This window comes from Capronia coronata (genome assembly GCF_000585585.1).
Source record: "Capronia coronata CBS 617.96 chromosome Unknown acBCG-supercont1.3, whole genome shotgun sequence".
NCBI classification, from domain to species: Eukaryota; Fungi; Ascomycota; class Eurotiomycetes; order Chaetothyriales; family Herpotrichiellaceae; genus Capronia; species Capronia coronata.
Window position 1 is genome coordinate 364,928 of NW_006912895.1, and position 20,298 is coordinate 385,225.

Below are 20,298 nucleotides of genomic sequence, written 5' to 3' on the forward strand. Positions count from 1 at the left end.
CTCTCCTGCGACAAGCGGTCCGACGGTGGTTCGCGTAGAAAGGCCGGCGGACTGCTGGCCGCAGATAATCTGATATGGCCTTGAAGCCAATCATCATCCGCTTAGGTAATTGTGATCGTTTCTGCCTGCCTTGTCTCCAACATTTGTAATGACCCGTATCGCGTATGTCCGTTAGCGCATTCCCCCGCTTTCAAGTTTCAAGGTTGTCTGAAGCCTCATTGCAGTCAGTACCAGAGACAACCATCATACCACAAATACGACAATGAGTGGACTTCTTATAGTAAGTTGGACGCTTTTATCTAGTCCAGCGTTGCTGAAGTGTACACAGATCTCCAAGGGGCTGCAGGTCAATCGGGGCATTCAATATGAATATGTACATATATTGGATGCCATACTAGGAGTTCAAGAGAGGTACTCCCACCAGTTCAGCCTCCTTGTTCAAACAGTCCACTTCCGACGTGGTATACGGGATACCCTGAACCCTTCGCTTCTCTTCCTCCAGATGCTCCAGCTCACCCGGAAAGTATATGCGCTCGAAGCCATCCCTCTTCTCAGAACCAACCACACGCTGGTACAAGTAATCCATTCTCTCCTTGAACTCGTCCAGCGAAAGGAACAAATCCGGCTTGATCGCGATCAAGAAATGACCCACGCCAGCCGGTCTGGCCGGATCATAGGGGTTCGTAACATGACCAGCAAACGCCGAACCCGACAAGACTCCAGAGAACACGTCCATCATGATCGCCAGCGCTGAGCCCTTCGGACCTCCCATGGGCAGCATGACGCCCTGCAACGCTTTTGCCGGGTCATCTGTCGGACGACCGTTCTCGTCCAGCGCCCAGTCGAGAGGAATCTTTTCACCCCTTCTTTGCGCCTTGTAGATCTTGCCCCGCGCAGCGATGCTCGGAGCCATATCTAGAATAAACGGTTTCGTCTTGCCTGCAGGTGCACCGCACGCGATGGGGGATACACCGAGTAACTTCGACTTAGCCCCCCAAGCGGGCAATGCTGGAGATGAGTTGGTAAAGACCAACGACATCATGTCAGCGTCGATGGCCTGTTGGACAATCCACGCCGACATCCCGAAGTGGTTCGAGTGTTTGACGCTCACCATGCCGATCCCGTAGACCTTGGCCATTTCTATGGCCGTGTCCATCCCCAGCGATGCGGCGACGAATCCGAAACCATTGTTCCCGTCCACCTGGGCCACCACCGGAGTGACTTGATGGACGGTCGGTTTGGCTTTTGGGTCGAGCACCCCTTGTCGGATCCTCTCGAGGTATGAGGGGATTCGGTTGACCCCGTGGGTGTCGATGCCTCGAAGATCAGCTGCAACCAGACATTTTGCTACGGTGTCTGCTGCTTCGGATGGAACTCCGTTGCCGATTAGTACTTCGCGAGTAAACTTGTGGACCTGTGTTGGAGGGAAGCATTGTAGTGACCTGGAGGGCTCATGTTCCATCTGTAGTCCAAGGCTAGTTATAGAGTTACCACTTTGCAGCGACTGGTCAAGGTACCTAGACAGGAAGTTCTCTTACTATAGTTTCTTTATTTGTCTGACAAGGCAGGTTTATTAGGTTCAGAAACAACCGGTACCTAGTGGGTTTCCATCCAATGTTGAAAATCAGGTCGTTCCCAACAGTGTAGATACAGGTATAGTGTAAGAACCATGGTAATATAGATACAAGGACAAGTTGTACTTGTCAGTGCTCATAAAGCAGCAATATAAATACAGTGCCACGCTGATATGCTCGCTCAATAATCACAACCACAACCGAACCTTAGGCGAGCTATTTCATGATCATACAAGGACATGGATATAATGCACAACGAACGCTCACTCATGTCAACATCAAAAATCTAATGGCGGTCATGTCCTGCAGTCAAATCTGTCAGTATCAATCTTGCAAGCGGAACAAGGACATCACTTACGGCCCAATGGCTTGGCTCTCTTGGAGATATCTTTGGCGTTTTGTTGCTTGATCTTTGCTAGACGTGCTCTGTTGTAGAAGCATCATGTGAGTTCAGGTCATCATCATGGGTCCAAAGAGAATCTCTCAAAGCTTTGTGATGAAGGGGGAGGGAGGAGTGGTAGATATTTCCTAGGGACTGACACAACAACAGGGAAGGGGGTGATATGATGGAAGGTAGTAGGTGGACATACTCTTCAGCGGCCTCCCTCTCAATCATCTTGACATGATCTCTGGCGTCTCGAACAGCAGCCCTGGCTTGAACCAATGCTCGATCGGCCTCCTGCTCGGCTCTCTCAGCTGAGGCTACTCGTTGACGTGCATCGCTGATGGAAGGATCTTCGGTGTTTTTGTTGAACAAGCCTCCGGCGGTTCGTTTGCTGGTGCTTGTACGACGAGAGTCCCGGAGGTCTGAAGAGGAGGAGCGACGTCCGCTGCTGCCGCCGAAAAATCCATGCCGAGGACTGCTGGCGTCGGAAGACGATGTCGAATGTCGAGCACCATGGGAGGTGCGGGCGTTGGGAGTGGGCTGAACTGGGTCATTGTTCTTGTGACCGAAGAGAGGCATCTTGAGAACTTGAGAGTGTGAAATCTTGGCTCTGGTTATGATAGTGTGGGGAAAGCGTGGAAGTTGTTTTGCAGATGACTGATGACTTTGGGAAGCTTGATGAGGCGATGATGTGAGTGTTCATGAGACGCATGCAGCATCAATATATAGAAGTAGCTGGCATGGCCAGAACTGGTGGTGTATCAGCCGTCATTGCCCTGAATCAGGTTTCGGTGCAAGGTGCTGGCCTCAGGGGGTGACGTAGCAAGGGGGGCGAGGCTCGATGTGATCGTCAGCCTTGTTGGCCCAAACATACGCCAAATGACGCCACATACTCGACGATCGGTTGTGGGAAGCATGAACCCTGACTGCTTGGGGAGATGTCTCACCTGCCAGACTAGGCTGTTCACCTCTGTATTCACAATCGTCCCATCGATGAACTGTAAGAGATGTGGCAACTGGTGGTGTCCATGCGAGGCGGTTGACAGTTGGCGGGCAGGCGATGATGAGGTGGCTGAACTTATCTCCTCTGTGGTTGTCCGCCAACGTTATGACAGGAACGCACCCGAACAATGAGACGCGTCAAGACGTTGGAGGGAGTCGAGATACTCCGGATTTGGATGCCCACAAGATGGAGTCTACAGACTACACCACGGTAACAGCCGCCCGCCCGTGGGTTTTTGCCCCAGCAGTCTCCATCTCAAGAAACACAGACCATTTCCATTCCCTCTGTACTGTGGTGGTATGTCATCAGGATGCCCATGCTCACTTCGAAGCATGGACGACACTGGAGGAACGGAATATGTGATTGTCGACTTCTTCGCAGCTTGATTGATACCGGGCTGGATGGCAATGACGTAGTGCACAACAACACATGGCAGTCCCCGTTCTGCTCAGCCTCGCCGGATGGTCACGTGTCTATATGAATGGCTTGATGGATACTACATTTGATCGTAGGCAAGACGTATGGATCTTGGTGTCAATAAACTGAGTTGATCGGTGTATAATGCACACCTGCTGAGCCTGGCTGAAATGCAATCAAGGACTTTGGTCTTCACGCTGATGCTGAAATTATTTCATGCTGATAATCACCCGTAGCACCCACCACCGGCATGTAGCACCATGGGAATGAACCCAACGTTTGAATCTGTGCAAGGAATCTGTGAAGCATCAGGCGTTCATGCTTTCGCAATCCATCCGCTGTGGATCATGAAGTCAAATATGCGATTGGCTTTATTGACATCAATCTGGGCACAAGTGTCAGTACACAGCCGTCATCCCAAAGCTTATTGAGATTACTCACCCTGCAAACTCCTCGGGCTTCTTTCTTCTTCATGTGTCCACCCTGCTTCATCGCTTCCTTCAGAAGACCTTCTTTGAGCGCCAGATATGGTTTGGGACGAATGTGAAGCACGTTGCAGAGTTGGATTTCTTCCTCGCTGAGGAGTTGTAGATCCGGGGCCAGAGTTTTGTCGTCTTCCAGTTTCCAGGGTGTGATCCCATTCAATGGTTGTACCACGTAGCGCACCTTAGGCTTGGGGCCCGATGAACTGTCGGGGCCGGTCGTCTCGGCAAAGAGCTTATCGAAGTCGTTCTCGACAACCGGTTGGCTGTCCACAAACTGAGGAACAGTTTTGGGCTTTCGTTGGAAGCGCAGCGGGAGCTCAGGCGTGGTCAGTTTCGATGCCTCGGTAGGGAGTTCCGATTGCTGCAGTTGACTGCCCTTTTTAGGGATCTGTGGCATCCGGTCGAACTGCCCTTGCGGTTGGTTTCGCTGTGCGCGGGCCAGCTTGTCGGCCTCGTACTTTTCGCCACCCTTCAGGTCGCTGATACCCATCTGCCTCCATTCCTGTAGTTGTGCAATGGCAATCCGTAAGTTGTGCTCAAGCAGAAGATCTCGGTTGAACGCCTCGAAATCTTCATGATTCATCATACGAGCGAAAGGCTTGGCCTTGTGCAGTAAGTCCTTTTCTTCTTTAGTCCTCTTCTTGTCGATCAATTGATTCTTCTTATAATCAAGTAGATTGTGCTCGAAAATGATTCGTTTGCGTTCCGTCCGAGCCTTCAATCTGGAGTTGTAGATGTCGAATACCGTCATCTTGAGTGCCGTCTCCTCGTCCATTTCACCTGTGACTGGGTCAATGCCGTCACCAGGTTCAAAGGACATGTGTTGGACGGCTTCTTCAGCATCGTTGGCAAACTCGGTTTCAAACTCCAGACGTCCGGGCATGAAGCCTTGCACTTCGTGACAGGCGGGTACACTGGCAGTGGGCTTTTGCTTGGGCGTGGCCGGCGGCGCGGATTTGGCTGCCTCTTTCCGCTCTTCGATGCGTCGTTTCTTCCGAGCCTGGAATTGATCTTTGGGGATTCTCTCAAACAGCCTCGTATCGGTTGGATCGGCCAATTCCGGTAAGGGGAATAAGGAACTGTTGATGTATGTATCAATGTAGTGGTCGCGGACTTCATCCTTTTCCCGGTACCCGCCAATATGCTCTGCTACATCAGCCCAGGATCCGAGACCATATCTCTCTGAGCCCTCCAGCAGAAGCAGTTCTTCATCGGCGCCCCAGTCTTCCGTATAAATGGGGATGGAGTTTTGTTCGACCACATGGTATTCGTGAGTGCGAGGATCATGGTTCTTGGAGTGTTCGCCACGCGCAAAGCATGGCACACACAGATCGTAGTCGCGACACGCGGGGTTGGCGCAAGATATACGGACAGTGGAGGTTATGTCGATGGAACAGACGTCGCAGTGGTACTTGGTCCCGCCATCTCCCCCTCTCGAGGCTGTGTTCTTCCTTATGACACCCATGCTTTTCTCGACTCGAACATCTTCCGCTATGTCAGAATCGGAGGAGAAGTATTGCGCGTAGTCATATGGTATAGGCGCGTCTTCTCGGTCGGAGTCGGCGTGTGGATCCCGGGGGAAGACGATCGCAGTGGGCGATTCGTAGTGCTCGTCGTCCGAGTCGGGCTCTGGGATAGTATAGCACACAGGGTTTCGAGTCGATCGGATAGGTCTGGCTTTCTTCCGTGGACGGGTAGATTGAGATAGAGGTCGTTTGAGCAGGGGTTGTCGATGCGGCGAAGATGACCTGACGTTCAAGTTCGGCGATGGCGAAGGCGAAGACGAATAAGCGCCTCCACGAGCGCGTCTTGGCGATTTAGCCGCGCCTCCAGCGACTACCAATGGCCGAGCTCGTTGTTCTGCCACCGCCATTGCTGCACGTGACCGGCTGCGGATGACTTCAAGTCCGAGCCGAAACCCTGATGAGCTGAGGGCTTGAAGTTGCCCGGGGGCTTTTGCAGGCACTTGAAACAGCCCGCCGCTCTTTCGCCTCCAACCGCCTGCGCCTACGGCTTCGACTTGACTGCGCCCGCAGTTACACCCGTCACTACCGGCAATCACCTATCACTCTGGCGCTCCCTCTGCTGCACTGCACTGGACTGCAACCAAAACAGTCCTCGACTTCTAAGTGAAGTTCCCCCGTAGACTGTTCAACGACACAGTCCTTCCAACCTGTTCCTTTTCACGCAGCCCCTTCAGCCTTCACTTCTCCTCGACCCTGCGGACGGTCTCGCCTCACCGTCGCTTCACGATCTGCCCCTCCTTCACCGTTGTTACCCACACTCCTTGAGTATCGTATTCCACCACCGTCGCCAGACTCACTGCGACGTCCTCCTCCAATTCAAAGCTGCCAGGTCTTGCCTCTAGCTGTGCTCAGCGGCTCTCCTCCATATTTGTTTCTTGTGAATAGATCGGCAGGTGATCAAAGATGTCGTGGAAATTGACAAAGAGTATGTTGATCTGGACTTCAAGAGCACCAGTTTGGATTGAGACAACCGCTCTTGGACTCTCACTGACAAGACATAGAACTGAAGGAGACTCACCTTGCTCCTCTCACGAGTGGATTTGGTCGCTCAACGTCGACATCCACCATCAAAGGAGAGGACTCTGCCACTACGCCTACTACTCCGCAGGATGGACCTGAACTCTCGGCGACTACTAGCAATGCCAGCACGCACTCAACCACAGCAAATGGTATCGGTAAGTTTGAGAGACTGGTCTGATGAGACTTTAACTGTGTGGGCGCTTACTCCTGCCAGCTGCGTCCGAGGCCCTCACTTCACCACCTGTTCAGACCACGAAGCCGGGAATCTTGATAGTGACGCTGCACGAGGGACGAGGATTCTCTCTGCCACAACAGTATCAGTCGGTGTTCAACAACTATTATGGTTCTGGAGGCTCAGCAGGATCCGTGAGACCAAGCTCTTCATACACAAGTGGTTCATTGGCAGGCTCCTATGCACCATCAAATAGACCTATGTCGACTCATGCTGGAATCAACGCCGCGCCCACCATTCACGGACGATACAACAGCAAATACCTCCCGTATGCGTTGTTGGACTTCGATAAGCTGCAGGTCTTTGTGGATGCGGTTTCAGGTACTCCGGAGAATCCTTTGTGGGCTGGCGACAATACATCGTTCAAATTTGATGTCTCAAGGGTCTGCGAACTCAGCGTTCAGCTTTATCTGAGAAATCCCGCTGCCAGACCTGGTGTCGGCAGAAGTGAAGACATCTTCTTGGGTGGTGCCAGAGTCACGCCTAGATTTGACGAGGCTCGTCAATATGTCCCCGATCCAAAGAAGAGCAAGAAGGAAAACGAGAAGGCCGAAGCCGCATTCGCAGCTCAGGAGAAGCAGGCAGGTCAGCTGGGCACTGAATGGCTGGACATCCAGTTTGGCACTGGTTCGATCAAGGTCGGGGTGAACTATGTGGAAAACCGTCAGGGCAGTCTGAAAATTGATGACTTCGAGCTCCTGAAAGTTGTCGGACGAGGCAGCTTCGGCAAAGTCATGCAGGTCATGAAGAAGGACACCGGCCGAATCTACGCCCTCAAGACGATCCGCAAAGCACACATCATCTCTCGATCTGAAGTCGCGCATACGCTGGCCGAACGATCAGTGCTGGCACAGATCAACAACCCCTTCATTACGCCTCTCAAATTCTCCTTCCAGTCGCCTGACAAGCTTTACTTTGTTCTGGCATTTGTTAATGGCGGTGAATTGTTCCATCATCTTCAGAAAGAACAACGCTTCGATATCAACCGATCAAGATTCTACACTGCAGAATTGCTGTGTGCACTGGAGTGTCTTCATGGCTTCAAAGTCATCTACAGAGACTTGAAACCCGAAAACATCTTGCTTGATTACACTGGTCACATCGCCCTGTGCGACTTCGGCTTATGCAAGTTGGACATGAAGGATGAAGATCGCACCAACACCTTTTGTGGCACACCTGAGTATCTTGCCCCGGAGCTTCTGCTCGGACATGGCTACACAAAGACTGTGGATTGGTGGACTCTGGGTGTTCTGCTCTATGAAATGCTTACGGGCTTGCCTCCATTCTATGACGAAAACACCAACGAGATGTATCGCAAGATCCTCCAGGAGCCTCTCCACTTCCCCGGTCCCGAGATTGTCCCGGCGGCGGCGAAAGACCTACTTCAGAAGCTTCTCGACCGCAACCCTGAACGCCGGCTGGGAGCTGGCGGTGCCGCAGAGATCAAAGCTCACCACTTCTTTGCCGGCATTGACTGGAGAAAGTTGCTGCAGAGAAAGTACGAGCCCAGCTTCAAGCCCAATGTGGTACGTACCGAACTGTCTAATCCAACCCGACAATGACTGACATCTATCACAGGTTGACGCGATGGATACCGCAAATTTCGACAAAGAGTTTACCTCTGAGGTGCCAAAGGACTCGTATGTCGAGGGCCCAGCCTTGTCCCAAACTATGCAGCAACAGTTTGCCGGCTGGTCTTACAACCGGCCAGTTGCTGGATTGGGCGATGCAGGTGGAAGTGTGAGAGATCCTTCGTTTGACCGGATCCGATAGATCAGCCATGGTCTTTCTTGATGAGCGATGAACTGCATGAACGACGTGACATTAACTGCCACCTCCACCATTCCCAGGGCGGGAACAAGACTGGGGTTTTCGGGGACAGGGTGATAAATAGCTTGCTTGCTTGCTTTTCAGTGTGGGTCGAAGATCCGAGGGCAGTAGAGCCCACGCCATCGAGGCATTGAGCGGCAGACATGGTCAATCAAAGCCAAAAAATCCAGCAAAAGCGTGCTTGATGTACTTCAACCCATAGCGTTGGGCTGTTGCAAATGCTGGCCTGCATGAGACCATTCCCAGCCTCCCCATCTCTTACGATAACTCGTACAGATGTTACGTCCATGTCTATTGTTCTTGTCCGTCTCCTCTATTCTCTCAGACCGCTGACATAACGATGAAAGACGCATCACGTGATTCGGCTCGGTTCTCCGCAGCTTGACAGTCCGATGACCGGCCCTGGTTTCCCCGCATGCGCCGGTTGTTGTTGCGAGCGGCATTATTGACAATTGCAGACTTCAAGTTGAACACGACCAGCCTGTGATAGTACGTACGTCTACAGGTATATCGAATACTTATGATGGCATCGTGAAATCACTCGCCCTCTTTGCACGTCTACGATGTGCAATTCGCTTCGGACGGCGGGCAACAACACTGATCCCTCGAGGTTGGCTTGAGCGACGCTGAATCAGGTACCTACGTAGATGACCGCCATGGCTGCGAAGAATGTATTGCGAAGAGCAATGCTCTACGGTACCTACTCCTTGTGCCTGAAGGGAACATCCTACGAAGCTCTCCGCTGACCGATCTGTTCTGTTTTTCTTCGCCATCAGTGCCGGGCTCCTCGCAACGATTCCTCGACAAATCGCGCTCCCTCAACGTCGACTGCATCGCCTACGACCTAGAAGACAGCGTGACGCCAAACCGCAAAGCGGAAGCGCGAAGCCTTGTCCGCAAAGCCCTTGACCTGGATACCCCCGGCGGCGTGAAAGAGCGAGCCGTGCGGATCAACAGCGTCGGCTCCGGCCTGGCGCTGGCCGACCTCCAAGAGTTGGCGAAATCGCAGAACCTGACGACCCTGGTGGTGCCCAAGGTAGAAAGCGCCAGCGACTTGACCTTTATCAGCGACGTGTTGGCGCATACGCGATCGACTCAAATGCAACCTCACTCGCACAATGGTAGTGAGACCAAAGGTGGGACGCAAATTGGTGTGCTCGCCCTGATCGAGTCTGCGCGATCGCTGTCGAACCTACAAGAGATATGTCGTGCGACCCCACATATGCTGCAGGGCCTGGTGTTCGCGGCCGAGGACTTCGCGCTGGACATGAGCATCACGCGCACGCCCAGCCTGATGGAGTTTCTGTATGCGCGGCAAATGATCGCCACGGCCGCGCGCGCCCACAATCTGCCCAGCACGCTGGACCTGGTCACGACGGCGTTCAAGTCCGAAGCAGACCAAGAGACGTTGGTGAACGAGTGCGAACAGGGGAAAGGAATGGGGTACAATGGCAAACAATGTATTCATCCGAGTCAGGTGCAGACGGTGCAGAGAATCTTCAGCCCGAGTCCCCAGGAGGTCGAGTGGGCGGTGAGAATCACCATTGCCCAGAAACGTGCCGAGGAGCAGGGCAAAGGTGCTTGGGCTATGGATGGCAAAATGATCGATGCTCCGGTCGAGGGCAAGGCCAGGGCTGTCGTCGCGAAGGCTGAGTTGTGTGGGTTTGAGGTTGCTGAGTTGAGGGAGAAATATAAAGACCAGCAGCCTGAATAGAATCAAGAAACGCGAGTCCTTGCTACCTACATTGCAGACGTCTTACGGATCGAGAGTTGGTTAACTGGGGTTGGATCGACTCTATTCTATTCTATTGTTATGTTTTGGTGTATGTGGTTTGTGGTGTTGTTTCACGGAGACTTTTAGTTGTTTTTCTCTATCCAATTTTGTCTGTGGCCATCATTCCTATGTCATGCAGTGGAGCGAGGCCTTTTTCGCATCTAAGCTTGATGTCTGTGGTTGGTATGTGTGGGTGGGTTGGTAATCATGTCTTGTTGAAAGCAATGTGTTATATACGACGTGCTGTTCAGAGCTCTTTGATGGTCTTGCGCACATCCCCGTTGGTGCCGGATTGTATATCGATCGCAAACCCTGCCGATTCTTTGCGGTCGGTTGGTTTCTTCTTGATGGTCAGGCAGTTGATGTCGAGGACCTCGCAGATGCGGTTGATGACTCGTACGGCCCAGACGAAGTACTGTATCATGGCGAGGACGAGGTAGCCGTAGATGTACCATCTCTCGAAGGTCGGCGGGACAGGCTTGAAGCCGAACAAGGGCAGCCAGGCCATGATGCCGCCTATGGCGAGGGGCACTAGCGATATCGTCCAGTACGGGAACGGACGGCGGGTCAGGTGGTGCAGAATGATCTTGGTCGTCAGGCGTCCAAAGACGAAGGACATGGTCAGGCAGAAGACCAGGAGGTGGTTCTCGCGCAGCAGAACCGAGTATGGCGAGCTGAGCCAGGCGACGCACGAGGCTGTGAACACAATCATGGGAATCCATTCGAAGAATACCGGCCACAGCGGCAAGTTGTCCTTGCGGCGTGCCTTTGCGACATTCCAGATACATGATGGCAGGTGACCGGTGAAGAAGGCCACCAGGATAGTTGGGGCCCAGAGGTCACGGAAGGTCAAGCCACCCAGGATCTCCGGGTATCCAACGTAGTCAGCGACATGGTACTGCCAGATCTGAGGCCCTAAATAGCCGGAGATGATCATGACGAGGCACGCGATTATGAGCCCTTCAGTGGGGCCATTGAACGCGCCGAGATACAGCGTGTGGGTGTGATATGTCTCCCAGGTCGAGAAGAACATTGGCAGACACGGCACCAGTGCAGTGAAAGCGCCCGTCTTGCTGGGGCCAAGGCCCATCGCGGCGGTCTCGCACAGGCTGGCCAGCGTGCAGTTCAAGGAGTCGATGCCGTGGTCAAACAGCTCGCCGAGGCCGCTGGATGTACCTGTTCTTCGGGCTTGTTTCCCGTCGATGTTGTCCATGGTCGAGTACCTGTTCAGCAGGAGATAACGGTTAGATTATGCAAACGATGTTCTCATTTAGGGGGCTCCTTCCGTTCCAATAATGAGTTACTCACATCCATAAGCCCAGCGCGAAACTGTAATAGAGCCACGAAGGTGCTGGTCCCACCAAGTCTGGCACAAATATCTCCATGAACAAAACGTTGATCAGGATGCAGAAGAAGCCCAGCAAGGTGACCATGTTCGGGGCGAGCCATTTGGGCAGAAGTTTGACGGCACCATTCCACTGGAAACATGTGAGCCAGGGCACGTCAGATTAGCGGACTCAGGGACAGAGTATTTACGTAGTGACGGAGAATGTAGTTCGAAATGAAAGATTTGTCCACACTCTGGTACTTGTAGGTTTTTAGATGGGCCATCGCCTGGTCGGAGAGAGGGTCGGCTGATGCAACATAGGTGAGTCTCTGAGCGCAATGACAGCGAGTAGGAGTGAAGCAGCCGTATCATGCTGAAGATGGCCTGGACCTACCGGAATCTACCATGTTCGCCATTCTGCGCCGTTCTGAGACAGCAATCTGCGCGCCTCGTCGAACGTTGGGAGAGTTGGGAGGAAGCAAAAAAATGCACAAACGCGGGACTGCGGAACAGCGGAACAGTAGCTATAAGCTCATCCGTGGCCTCCTGTTGTAACAACGGCAGTTATGGCACTAATTTGGGCGACGATGTGAACCAAGTCAAGAGAGTGACTGTTGGAAAGCCGCCTGCATTATTGTATAGTATGCAGCTGGAAGAGAGAGAGGGACAAGCGTGAGTCAAAGTGGGAGGTCGTCGAAAATGGAAGATTAAATTCCTCAAATGACGATGGATCTTGCTGCTTTTACGCGAAGGCTCCTTGCTGCTTTTACGCGGAGGCTGATCGCCGCTTTAACTGGATCTGCGACTTCAACTTCACCCTTCAACTTTCACGCGGCGACTCGACAACTTGTCACTGTCTTTGATCCTTCACACCACTCCCATTCAACCTGCCTTTCCAGTCGCCCGAGGCACCTCTGCCTCCTTGGTCGAAGTCTTATCCCTGCGCGCCGCAGACTCCATCGCGTCTTTGCTATGTCACTGGGTTGAGGAGTTGCATGGACGGCATCGGGGCGATCATGGTCGATGACAATCTCACATCGAAACATATCGACCCGCCATCGCGATGGAGGGGGTAGAAACCCAGCATCCCGTCAATCTGCCTCCGGCTCCTTCTTTCACCGTCGCTCACCAGAAAGTCGAGCTCGAGGTCAGCTTCAACCAACATGTAACTGGGAGGACCGAAATCACTATTTATCCCGACTCTCCAAACCTCAAAGAAATCAGACTCCATGGTCGAATCTGTACCATCCAGAAGGTTCTGGTGAACAACATTCCTCCGTCTTCGGTTCGACATGAAGATCCTTGCGACCAGCTTACCCTTCACTCCAACGCGACCGTCCACCAACATCATATACTGGCTGAAAAGCTGGCAAGATCGGTTGGCCCTGAACCCCAGCCCGATATCACCATTACTCTCCCTCAAAGACTGCGAATTGTGCCAGTTGACGTTGCAGAAGTCCACACTCAGGCTACTGGCTCGATCAAGATCCAGGACCCTCTGACCAGCGGCCCAGCTGCTGCCGAGGCCACGCAAGCGCTGTCAGATACAACGGTTGCTCGATTCACTCCTTTGACCGTGGTCATAGAGTTCGACTCTTGTCATATTCGAGAGTCGCTGCAATTCGTTGCCGGCAGACGAGGAAGTGGGCGTTGGCCACATGCATATACTCGATCAAAGCTGGGCCCTGGAGGAGCCTCGTCGTTGTTCCCTTGTGTCGATGTCGCAACTAGTCGATGTACATGGGATATTTCCATCAAATGTGCGAGAACAGTCGGCGATGCGCTCAACCAGGCCATGCCGCTTGACCTGTCCCACCTCACCCTAGAAGCCTCCTCTAGAGAGAGCTCAGGTCAGAGCTACGAGGCAAAAGAAATGCTTGTCATATGCTCTGGCGAGCTTACAGACGAGATCGTGGACAAAGCTGACTCGTCGAGGAAGACCATGTCGTTCTCCTGCTCCCAGCAACTGGCCCCCGAGCAGATTGGCTTCGCTATTGGACCATTTGAGCAAGTCAACCTAGGCGAACTACGAGATGCACAGGAACTGGAGGAATTAGGCCGCAACGCAGTTGAAATGCTGGCGTATTGCCTGCCAGGACGAGCCGAAGAAACCAAGAATACTTGTCTTCCGACCACGAAAGCCATGGACTTTGTGGTCCACAAGTATATATCTTGTCCGTTCAAGTCGTACTCGATGGTCTTTGTGGAAGACATGCCTTCCGACGTCTCCATATTCGCGGGCCTGACAATGTGCAGCACGAGGCTATTGTATCCCGAAGAAGTCATTGACCCGGCTCAAGAGGTGACCAGGCAGCTAGTCCACGCGATTGTCTCGCAATGGATTGGGATCAATATTGTCGCAGAAGAGCCACGAGATAACTGGGTTATTATCGGAGGTTCTTATTTCATCACCAACCTCTTTATGAAAGATCTCTGCGGGAACAACGAGTACCGCTATCACATGAAACAGCAAGCCGACCGGGTCTACGAGCTGGACCATGACCGTCCCTCCATCTATGATATGGGCGCTTTGCTACATGTCGACCCGGCCGAGTACGAGTTCTTGACCATCAAGGCACCAGTCGTACTCTTCATTCTAGACCGCCGTATAGCCAAAACGCAAGGTGCGTCAAAAATGCCAGGCATACTTGCGAAGATCCTTACCAGAGCTCGAACGGGCGACTTGGTCAACAATGCACTGTCCACGGACCTATTCCAGAAAACAGCCGAGCGTATGGGACACATCAAGATTGACGATTTTCTTGCTCAATGGGTGAAAGGCGCCGGCTGCCCCAGATTCCAGGCGTTTCAAAGATTCAACAAGAAGAAACTGGTTGTTGAGATGCTTATCAAGCAACTCCAAGGGACAGTGACAACGGAACGAGAGCTCGAGGTTGACTCTTTCATGAGAGACGCTCGGGAGGACTTCCAAAACGTGTACGCTGCTCCGGCGCAACCGGTGTTCACAGGGCCAATGACGATCCGAATCCACGAAGCAGACGGAACACCTTACGAGCACATCGTAGAGATCAAAGATGCCAGTACCACGTTCGACATCCCTTACAACACCAAGTATAAGCGTCTTAAGCGCAGCAAGAAACAACGAGCTCGAGCCACTGCCAAAGCCGCCGCGGAAGGAGGAGACGAAGACAACGACTCTCTCGTCTACTGTCTGGGCGACGTTCTTCAGAGCGAGGAGGAAGTTGCTAATTGGAGACTCGCCGAATGGACCCCGGAAGATGAAGAACGAATGAACGCCGAGTCTTATGAGTGGATCAGGCTGGACGCGGATTTCGAATGGATCTGCCGAATTAACCTACAGATGCCCGGGTACATGTTCAGTTCGCAGCTACAGCAGGACCGAGATGTTGTTGCGCAGCTGGAAGCGCTCCGACACATTTCGGTATATCCAGCTGCACCTCTGGTGTCCTCCATTTTCGTCCGTACATTGATGGATCGGCGCTACTTCCATGGCGTCCGGGCGATGGCCGCACAGTGTTTGGTCAAGCACGCCAAAGATGAAGGCGAGGCGAAGTACATTGGTCTGTTTCATCTCAAGAAAGCGTTCGAAGAACTCTACTGCGTACGGGATGAACGTGGCTCGGCAATGACTCGGCCCAACGACTTCTCCGACCAGCTGGCGTACATGCTGCAATGCGAGATCATCCAGGCAATCGGTAAAGTGCGAGACAGCCGCGGCCACGCCCCCAAGGAAGTCAAGGAGTTTCTGCTCGACAAGCTCAAGTTCAACGACAACTCGGTCAACGAGTATTCGGACGCTTACTACATTGCGAGGCTGATGAAGGCGCTCGCACAAGCCGTTGTTGCACGACCTCAGCAGCCACACCACCAGATGGGACCGGCTAACTCGGCCGGCAATGGGGAGCTGGACATGGTCAGCGGCATGGACAATGCGGACCTGGATCTCGAGGACGAAATGCACGAAATGCGCCAGCTGGAGCACCAGGTTTTGGACGAGATCGACCGGTTCCGTAGAATGGACGAGTGGACCAGTTCGTACCAGAACCTGTATTCCCGAACGGCCCTGGAATGCCAGGCCATGCTTGCCGCCACGGGCATCGGGCAGTTCTCGCCGCTACATTTCCTGCAGTATACCCGACCAGGGAATTACGAGATGCTGCGCGAGACGGCATACAATGTCCTCATCACACCGACCGTGTTCGACAATCCATCCATCCTTCGCTACGTGCTGTACTGCATGGTGGCCGACGCGTCGCCGTGGTTGCGGCAGAGCCTGCAGCGGGCGTTTGGAAAGGTCCTTGCGAAGCGAGCAATCGGCGACAAGCACAGCGCGACAGCGGCGGGACCTACCACTGATGGCCTGGTGATTGAGGACACGGCAGCCGGAGCCGATGCGCGCCAGCACGACCTGGCCAGACGACAGACCATTGAGGGGGCCATGGCCGCGTTGAAAAAGGAGCTTGGGGACCACGAAGCGCTGAAGTCGGCTCTGTGGGATGCCAGTTGCTACAACCAAATCACGCTCGAGGATCTACAGACGTTACTAGACTTCTGCCGACTGCTGTTCGAGCCGATTGACCAAATGAAGGTCACGCTACGGCTGCCGCGGTACTGGCAGGTCGAGAATCTAGGCAAGGTGAGTCGGGATGACCATGATGTCTTTATTGCTTTTTCTTTTGTGTTGCTTTCAAGCCCAGGGCCGCCTTCTAACATTCTTTTGATATCAGGGTAAACTCAAGTTCACCCAAACGCGCAAAGTCAGATCGAAGCTTGTGCCGAAGTGGCAGCCGCCGGTGCCTGTGCAATCTGCTCGACCAGCGCCAGCGGCAGGTCCAGTCCACCGACCTGTTGCCGGTATCAGTGGCTTGAAATTGACTTTCAAAATGAGCTCGACCCAGTCTTCAAACCCAACACCTACTCCTCCGCTTCCACCTCTACCGTCACAGCGGCCGGCACAAACGCAATCCCCCACACCATCCGCTGCCCCAGGCCGCGTTGTTCTGAAATTCAAGGGAGCCTCCAAGGGATGAGTCCTCGCTTTTCCTCGTTGAAGCGCCTCTCGCCGTGTCGCAAGGGAACAGGTTGAATCCTTGGTGGGCGCGGCTCTTGTCCCGACGTCGGACGCGCTTTAAGTCGAAGATCTCGGTGGGATTGACGCCAGGCGCTGGATGCATCGTTGATACCAAATAGAATACTGTAGAACAGAAACCATCACCCTTTCCCTTTTGCCTTGAACCCAGGGGTATCATGCTAGCGCGTTCTGTAAACCCATCGACTTTTTTTGGTTTTGTGCTTCTCTTTTCTCATCCTCTTCATCGCCGGTCGTCGCCCACGCGCTCAAGCGCCTCGAGCATCACCACCGAGTTCCCCCGGATGGCGACCATGCCAAGCCGCTCTCGTTCACCGCCGGCCTTCTCTTCAACTGCTTCATCGAGAACAATGTTCAGAAAAACCTGTGATAGCATGTTAGCGCGTCGCCCTTGCCAAATTCCCTCCGTCTCTCAATTTTCGAGGCAAACTGTTTCTTGCCGCATTGTGCGTCTCGAATTTCTGCAAGGGTGTGTACATGGAAACGTTGGGGTTGCACATACATCGTAACCACGCAAGATACCAATGACTTTGCGATTGCCGTTCAGCTGGACGAAGAGACGCTTCTCCATGTACTACACCAAGAAAGACAGCCGTTAGTATGATCACTAACGGAAGCAAGATCTATATGGTGAGATCAGTGGAAAGAGCTGGCCGCGGACATACCTTTCTGAGCTCGGGTTGCGCTTGAGGCATGGTCGCGGTTGTGTTGGCGACTGCGTTGCGGGCGATGTAGATTTGTTGTGGAGCGAAGACAGGGCAAGGTAGCTATCAGACCGAGATGACTGGAAGTCTGAGACCTGGAAGTGGATGTGTAGAGCAGTATTGGAGGTGCTGGTCACACTTGTCTATGTATACAATTGTCTGTACCGTAACTTGCTGCAAGTGCCAGTGTCTGCAGTCTGCGCACTTCGGACTGCCAAGACGAGATGAATTCACCTCGATCGAATGCACTCTCTTTCGGGCGCTTTGTGACGCCGCCCTGTGCGCAGCCTGGCATACTAGTAAAATGATGACCGTGGTTAATGCGGCCGGATTACCGGACCCTACTTTACCTTAGGTAAGCAGTCCCGAGATAGATCACTTACTATATAATTATTACACTTTAAGCACGCAAGGCTGCACGGGGCCGGCCCAGAACTCGGGCTCGGAGCCGGATTTGCGTCCGGTCCGAAAACCGCCATTGACGTCGAAGAGTGGCATCCACAGGTGTCCTACTACTACTAGCAGTATGGTCCATCAACGCCGTCGAATCTTTTACTACGCCTTCGCAGCTAAACATCTGCATATGTGCTGCACAAATTCCTGACCAATGCCGCTATGTCGGAGGCCCAGGATCGGAGGCAGGTGCAAAGAGTGGCCAAGAGCTGTACTGAGTGTAAGCTCGATCGCGAACGTGCTCAGGAATCGGGTACGCATTTCTAATACAGCAAACAGGCAGACGGCGCAAGGTTCGCTGCATACGGACTCCTCCCGACGCGGCAGCTTGTCGAAGCTGCGAAGACCGAGGAACGATATGTGTGCCCCATGTCAGCAGTCCTCGACCAATTCGGGAACAGAGATTACCTTCGCGGTACCGGATAGCTCAGCTAGAATCGGAAGTGACCAAATTACGAGAAGCCGTACGCGGTATTCAACAGAACCTGGGATACCGACCACCAGCCGTGTCGGATTCAGCTGTCGCTGACTCAGGGTCGACCGTCGACACCCATGACCATGACTCCGACGATGACTCGAGTGTCTCCGATGTACTTGCAGCAGAGCAACCTGCCCATCTGCGATCACTGTTCCACAACGAGTGGCTCAGTCTAGACACGCCAGACAAAGATGATCCGCTCACAAACAGCAAGGCAAAGGCCTCTGTCCACTTATTGGACATCGCAAGGCAAGCACTGCGAAAGTTGATTCCATCTTTGGATGAAATTGCCAAACATGCCAATTCAGGATCCGGGTGGCTTGTGTTGGTGCAAGCTTTGCTCCCGATGCCGTTTGCAGTCAAGTCTTACCAGGAGATACTTGAACACCACCACATCATGCAACAGCCCGATGTCGATCCGATCGATCTGGCTTCATGGTTACTCGACTTTGCTGTTATTTCCCTGCAAAGTGGACAGGAGCAGCCACCTCTTAGTCCCGCCGCCTCGCCCCAGAACGGTCACGGAGGTTCACCCTTCTCCCGAGCAGTATCTGACACAGTTGATGCGACCATTCTGTCCCATCATCGACTCGCAGGCTCAATTCGTGGCTTGGGCATGGCAGTCCGTCTCATTCGACTGTGAGTACAGTGCCTCCCCTCAGTTGCACTGTCAGGCCGGTAAGCTAACGACAACCACAGTCAATTGTGCCAGGGAAAGTTCGAAAAAGTGTGGCTTCGACTGCGGCATGTCATCGCAATTGCGGAGCTTGTAGGAATCCCCATGGCGGCACGAGCGGCTCAGCGCGTTGTAGGGAGCGGAGCTGCGGATGCCAGCCAGCTTGAAAGCGCTCAGCTGTGGGAGATGTTATGTTCTATCGATAGGATCTTGGCCATGATCCTCAATCTGCCACCGGGCACCTGGCGTTTTCAACATACCGCCAGAGAGGAACTGGTGGTCGACGGGGTGGTCCAAGTCCACGCCTACCTGACCAAGTTGACCGATATCGCCTGCAGACTGCAGTCTTTGGACGACCTTAGCACAGCAGAAGGCTCGATTGCCGACGTATACGCGTCAGCCTTGGAGCTCGACAGGGAGCTGAGAGTTCTTGCATCTCACACGCCAAAGTCCTGGTGGGACGAAGATCCGGGGAATGTCAGACCAGAGCATATAGTCCAGCATCTGCATTTCTACATCATGATGCGGGTGCACTTGCCCTTCACTATGCGAGGAAATCCGGATGACGAATACGTCTTCAGCCGACTCGCTTGTTTGGATGCATGCGAAACCGTGGCGCGCCGCTATCAATTAGTCCGGCGGGTCTTTCCTTCAGGCATGTTTCTTTCTCGGATACTGGATTTGCAGGCGTTTACTGCCACGGTTGTTCTCATCTTGATGTCCCATAGCTATCCCTCCACAGGTCGACTCGACATGCAAGCCAACAAGGCCCGGGTTGAAGCCAGAGTTCTGGAAGTGATCAATCTGTTGGAAGAAAAGTGTCGAGACTCACCCGGGTCCAGCTTGACACAACGTGGCCTCGTTACCATTCGATCACTATATACATTACTTCAGCAAGATTGGCAGGGCTCCGACGTCCAGCAATTGAGATTGAAAGTACCGCTTCTTGGAACCGTTCATGTTCGACGCAATGAACAGGGAGCGCCGGCATCAGAAGCACACCTTCCGCAGGCATTGCAAGCTCCGATGGATTCAGCCTTAGGAATGATGGATCAGCAGTTCAATGCGCAGTCCAACGGGACTTCTGCTGTCGTCCACGGTGCCCCTTGGCCCGCCACCACCCAGCCTCAGGCTGATTGGTCTCAGAATCCTTTCTCCTGGTCCATCGAGGAGGACTACCGGAATTACTTCCAAGATGCTCTCATGGCCGAGGATTCTGACCAGTTTCTGATGTGGCAGTCAGGCACAAATACCTTTCCTATGCAATAAAGCAGACAAACAGCTTGGTGCCGATTTGATCTTCTCTTGTCTCTTCGAGGCGTTCACCTCATCGGCCGCGTGAG

The 20,298-nt window shown here is 53.3% G+C and overlaps 9 protein-coding genes across 9 annotated transcripts; 4 read left to right on the forward strand and 5 right to left on the reverse strand.

Moving 5' to 3' along the window:
- Positions 1 to 394: 394 nt before the first annotated feature.
- A1O1_03422 (alcohol dehydrogenase) lies at positions 395 to 1,462 on the reverse strand (the record flags this gene model as incomplete). Its single annotated transcript, XM_007724327.1, has 1 exon — positions 395 to 1,462. One exon carries the CDS (start codon positions 1,460 to 1,462, stop codon positions 395 to 397), a length of 1,068 nt encoding a protein of 355 aa, XP_007722517.1.
- Positions 1,463 to 1,924: 462 nt separating this feature from the next.
- On the reverse strand, positions 1,925 to 2,538 carry A1O1_03423 (uncharacterized protein; the record flags this gene model as incomplete). The annotated part of the gene is made up of 2 exons (XM_007724328.1): positions 1,925 to 2,000; positions 2,165 to 2,538. The coding sequence occupies 2 exons, from the start codon at positions 2,536 to 2,538 to the stop codon at positions 1,925 to 1,927; spliced, it is 450 nt and encodes a 149-aa protein (XP_007722518.1).
- Positions 2,539 to 3,695: 1,157 nt separating this feature from the next.
- A1O1_03424 (transcriptional adapter 2-alpha) lies at positions 3,696 to 5,329 on the reverse strand (the record flags this gene model as incomplete). Its single annotated transcript, XM_007724329.1, has 2 exons — positions 3,696 to 3,764; positions 3,821 to 5,329. The coding sequence occupies 2 exons, from the start codon at positions 5,327 to 5,329 to the stop codon at positions 3,696 to 3,698; spliced, it is 1,578 nt and encodes a 525-aa protein (XP_007722519.1).
- A 964-nt stretch (positions 5,330 to 6,293) lies between these two features.
- On the forward strand, positions 6,294 to 8,415 carry A1O1_03425 (AGC/AKT protein kinase; the record flags this gene model as incomplete). The annotated part of the gene is made up of 4 exons (XM_007724330.1): positions 6,294 to 6,315; positions 6,392 to 6,565; positions 6,625 to 8,168; positions 8,221 to 8,415. 4 exons carry the CDS (start codon positions 6,294 to 6,296, stop codon positions 8,413 to 8,415), a joined length of 1,935 nt encoding a protein of 644 aa, XP_007722520.1.
- Positions 8,416 to 9,128: 713 nt separating this feature from the next.
- Positions 9,129 to 10,186, forward strand: A1O1_03426 (citrate lyase subunit beta-like protein; the record flags this gene model as incomplete). The annotated part of the gene is made up of 2 exons (XM_007724331.1): positions 9,129 to 9,168; positions 9,249 to 10,186. The coding sequence occupies 2 exons, from the start codon at positions 9,129 to 9,131 to the stop codon at positions 10,184 to 10,186; spliced, it is 978 nt and encodes a 325-aa protein (XP_007722521.1).
- A 307-nt stretch (positions 10,187 to 10,493) lies between these two features.
- Positions 10,494 to 11,857, reverse strand: A1O1_03427 (uncharacterized protein; the record flags this gene model as incomplete). Its single annotated transcript, XM_007724332.1, has 3 exons — positions 10,494 to 11,469; positions 11,555 to 11,724; positions 11,783 to 11,857. The coding sequence occupies 3 exons, from the start codon at positions 11,855 to 11,857 to the stop codon at positions 10,494 to 10,496; spliced, it is 1,221 nt and encodes a 406-aa protein (XP_007722522.1).
- A 779-nt stretch (positions 11,858 to 12,636) lies between these two features.
- On the forward strand, positions 12,637 to 16,585 carry A1O1_03428 (uncharacterized protein; the record flags this gene model as incomplete). The annotated part of the gene is made up of 2 exons (XM_007724333.1): positions 12,637 to 16,191; positions 16,283 to 16,585. The coding sequence occupies 2 exons, from the start codon at positions 12,637 to 12,639 to the stop codon at positions 16,583 to 16,585; spliced, it is 3,858 nt and encodes a 1,285-aa protein (XP_007722523.1).
- Positions 16,586 to 16,867: 282 nt separating this feature from the next.
- Positions 16,868 to 17,339, reverse strand: A1O1_03429 (small nuclear ribonucleoprotein G; the record flags this gene model as incomplete). The annotated part of the gene is made up of 3 exons (XM_007724334.1): positions 16,868 to 17,008; positions 17,147 to 17,218; positions 17,310 to 17,339. The coding sequence occupies 3 exons, from the start codon at positions 17,337 to 17,339 to the stop codon at positions 16,868 to 16,870; spliced, it is 243 nt and encodes an 80-aa protein (XP_007722524.1).
- Positions 17,340 to 17,963: 624 nt separating this feature from the next.
- On the forward strand, positions 17,964 to 20,224 carry A1O1_03430 (uncharacterized protein; the record flags this gene model as incomplete). The annotated part of the gene is made up of 3 exons (XM_007724335.1): positions 17,964 to 18,021; positions 18,081 to 18,918; positions 18,979 to 20,224. The coding sequence occupies 3 exons, from the start codon at positions 17,964 to 17,966 to the stop codon at positions 20,222 to 20,224; spliced, it is 2,142 nt and encodes a 713-aa protein (XP_007722525.1).
- Between the last annotated feature and the right edge of the window lie 74 nt (positions 20,225 to 20,298).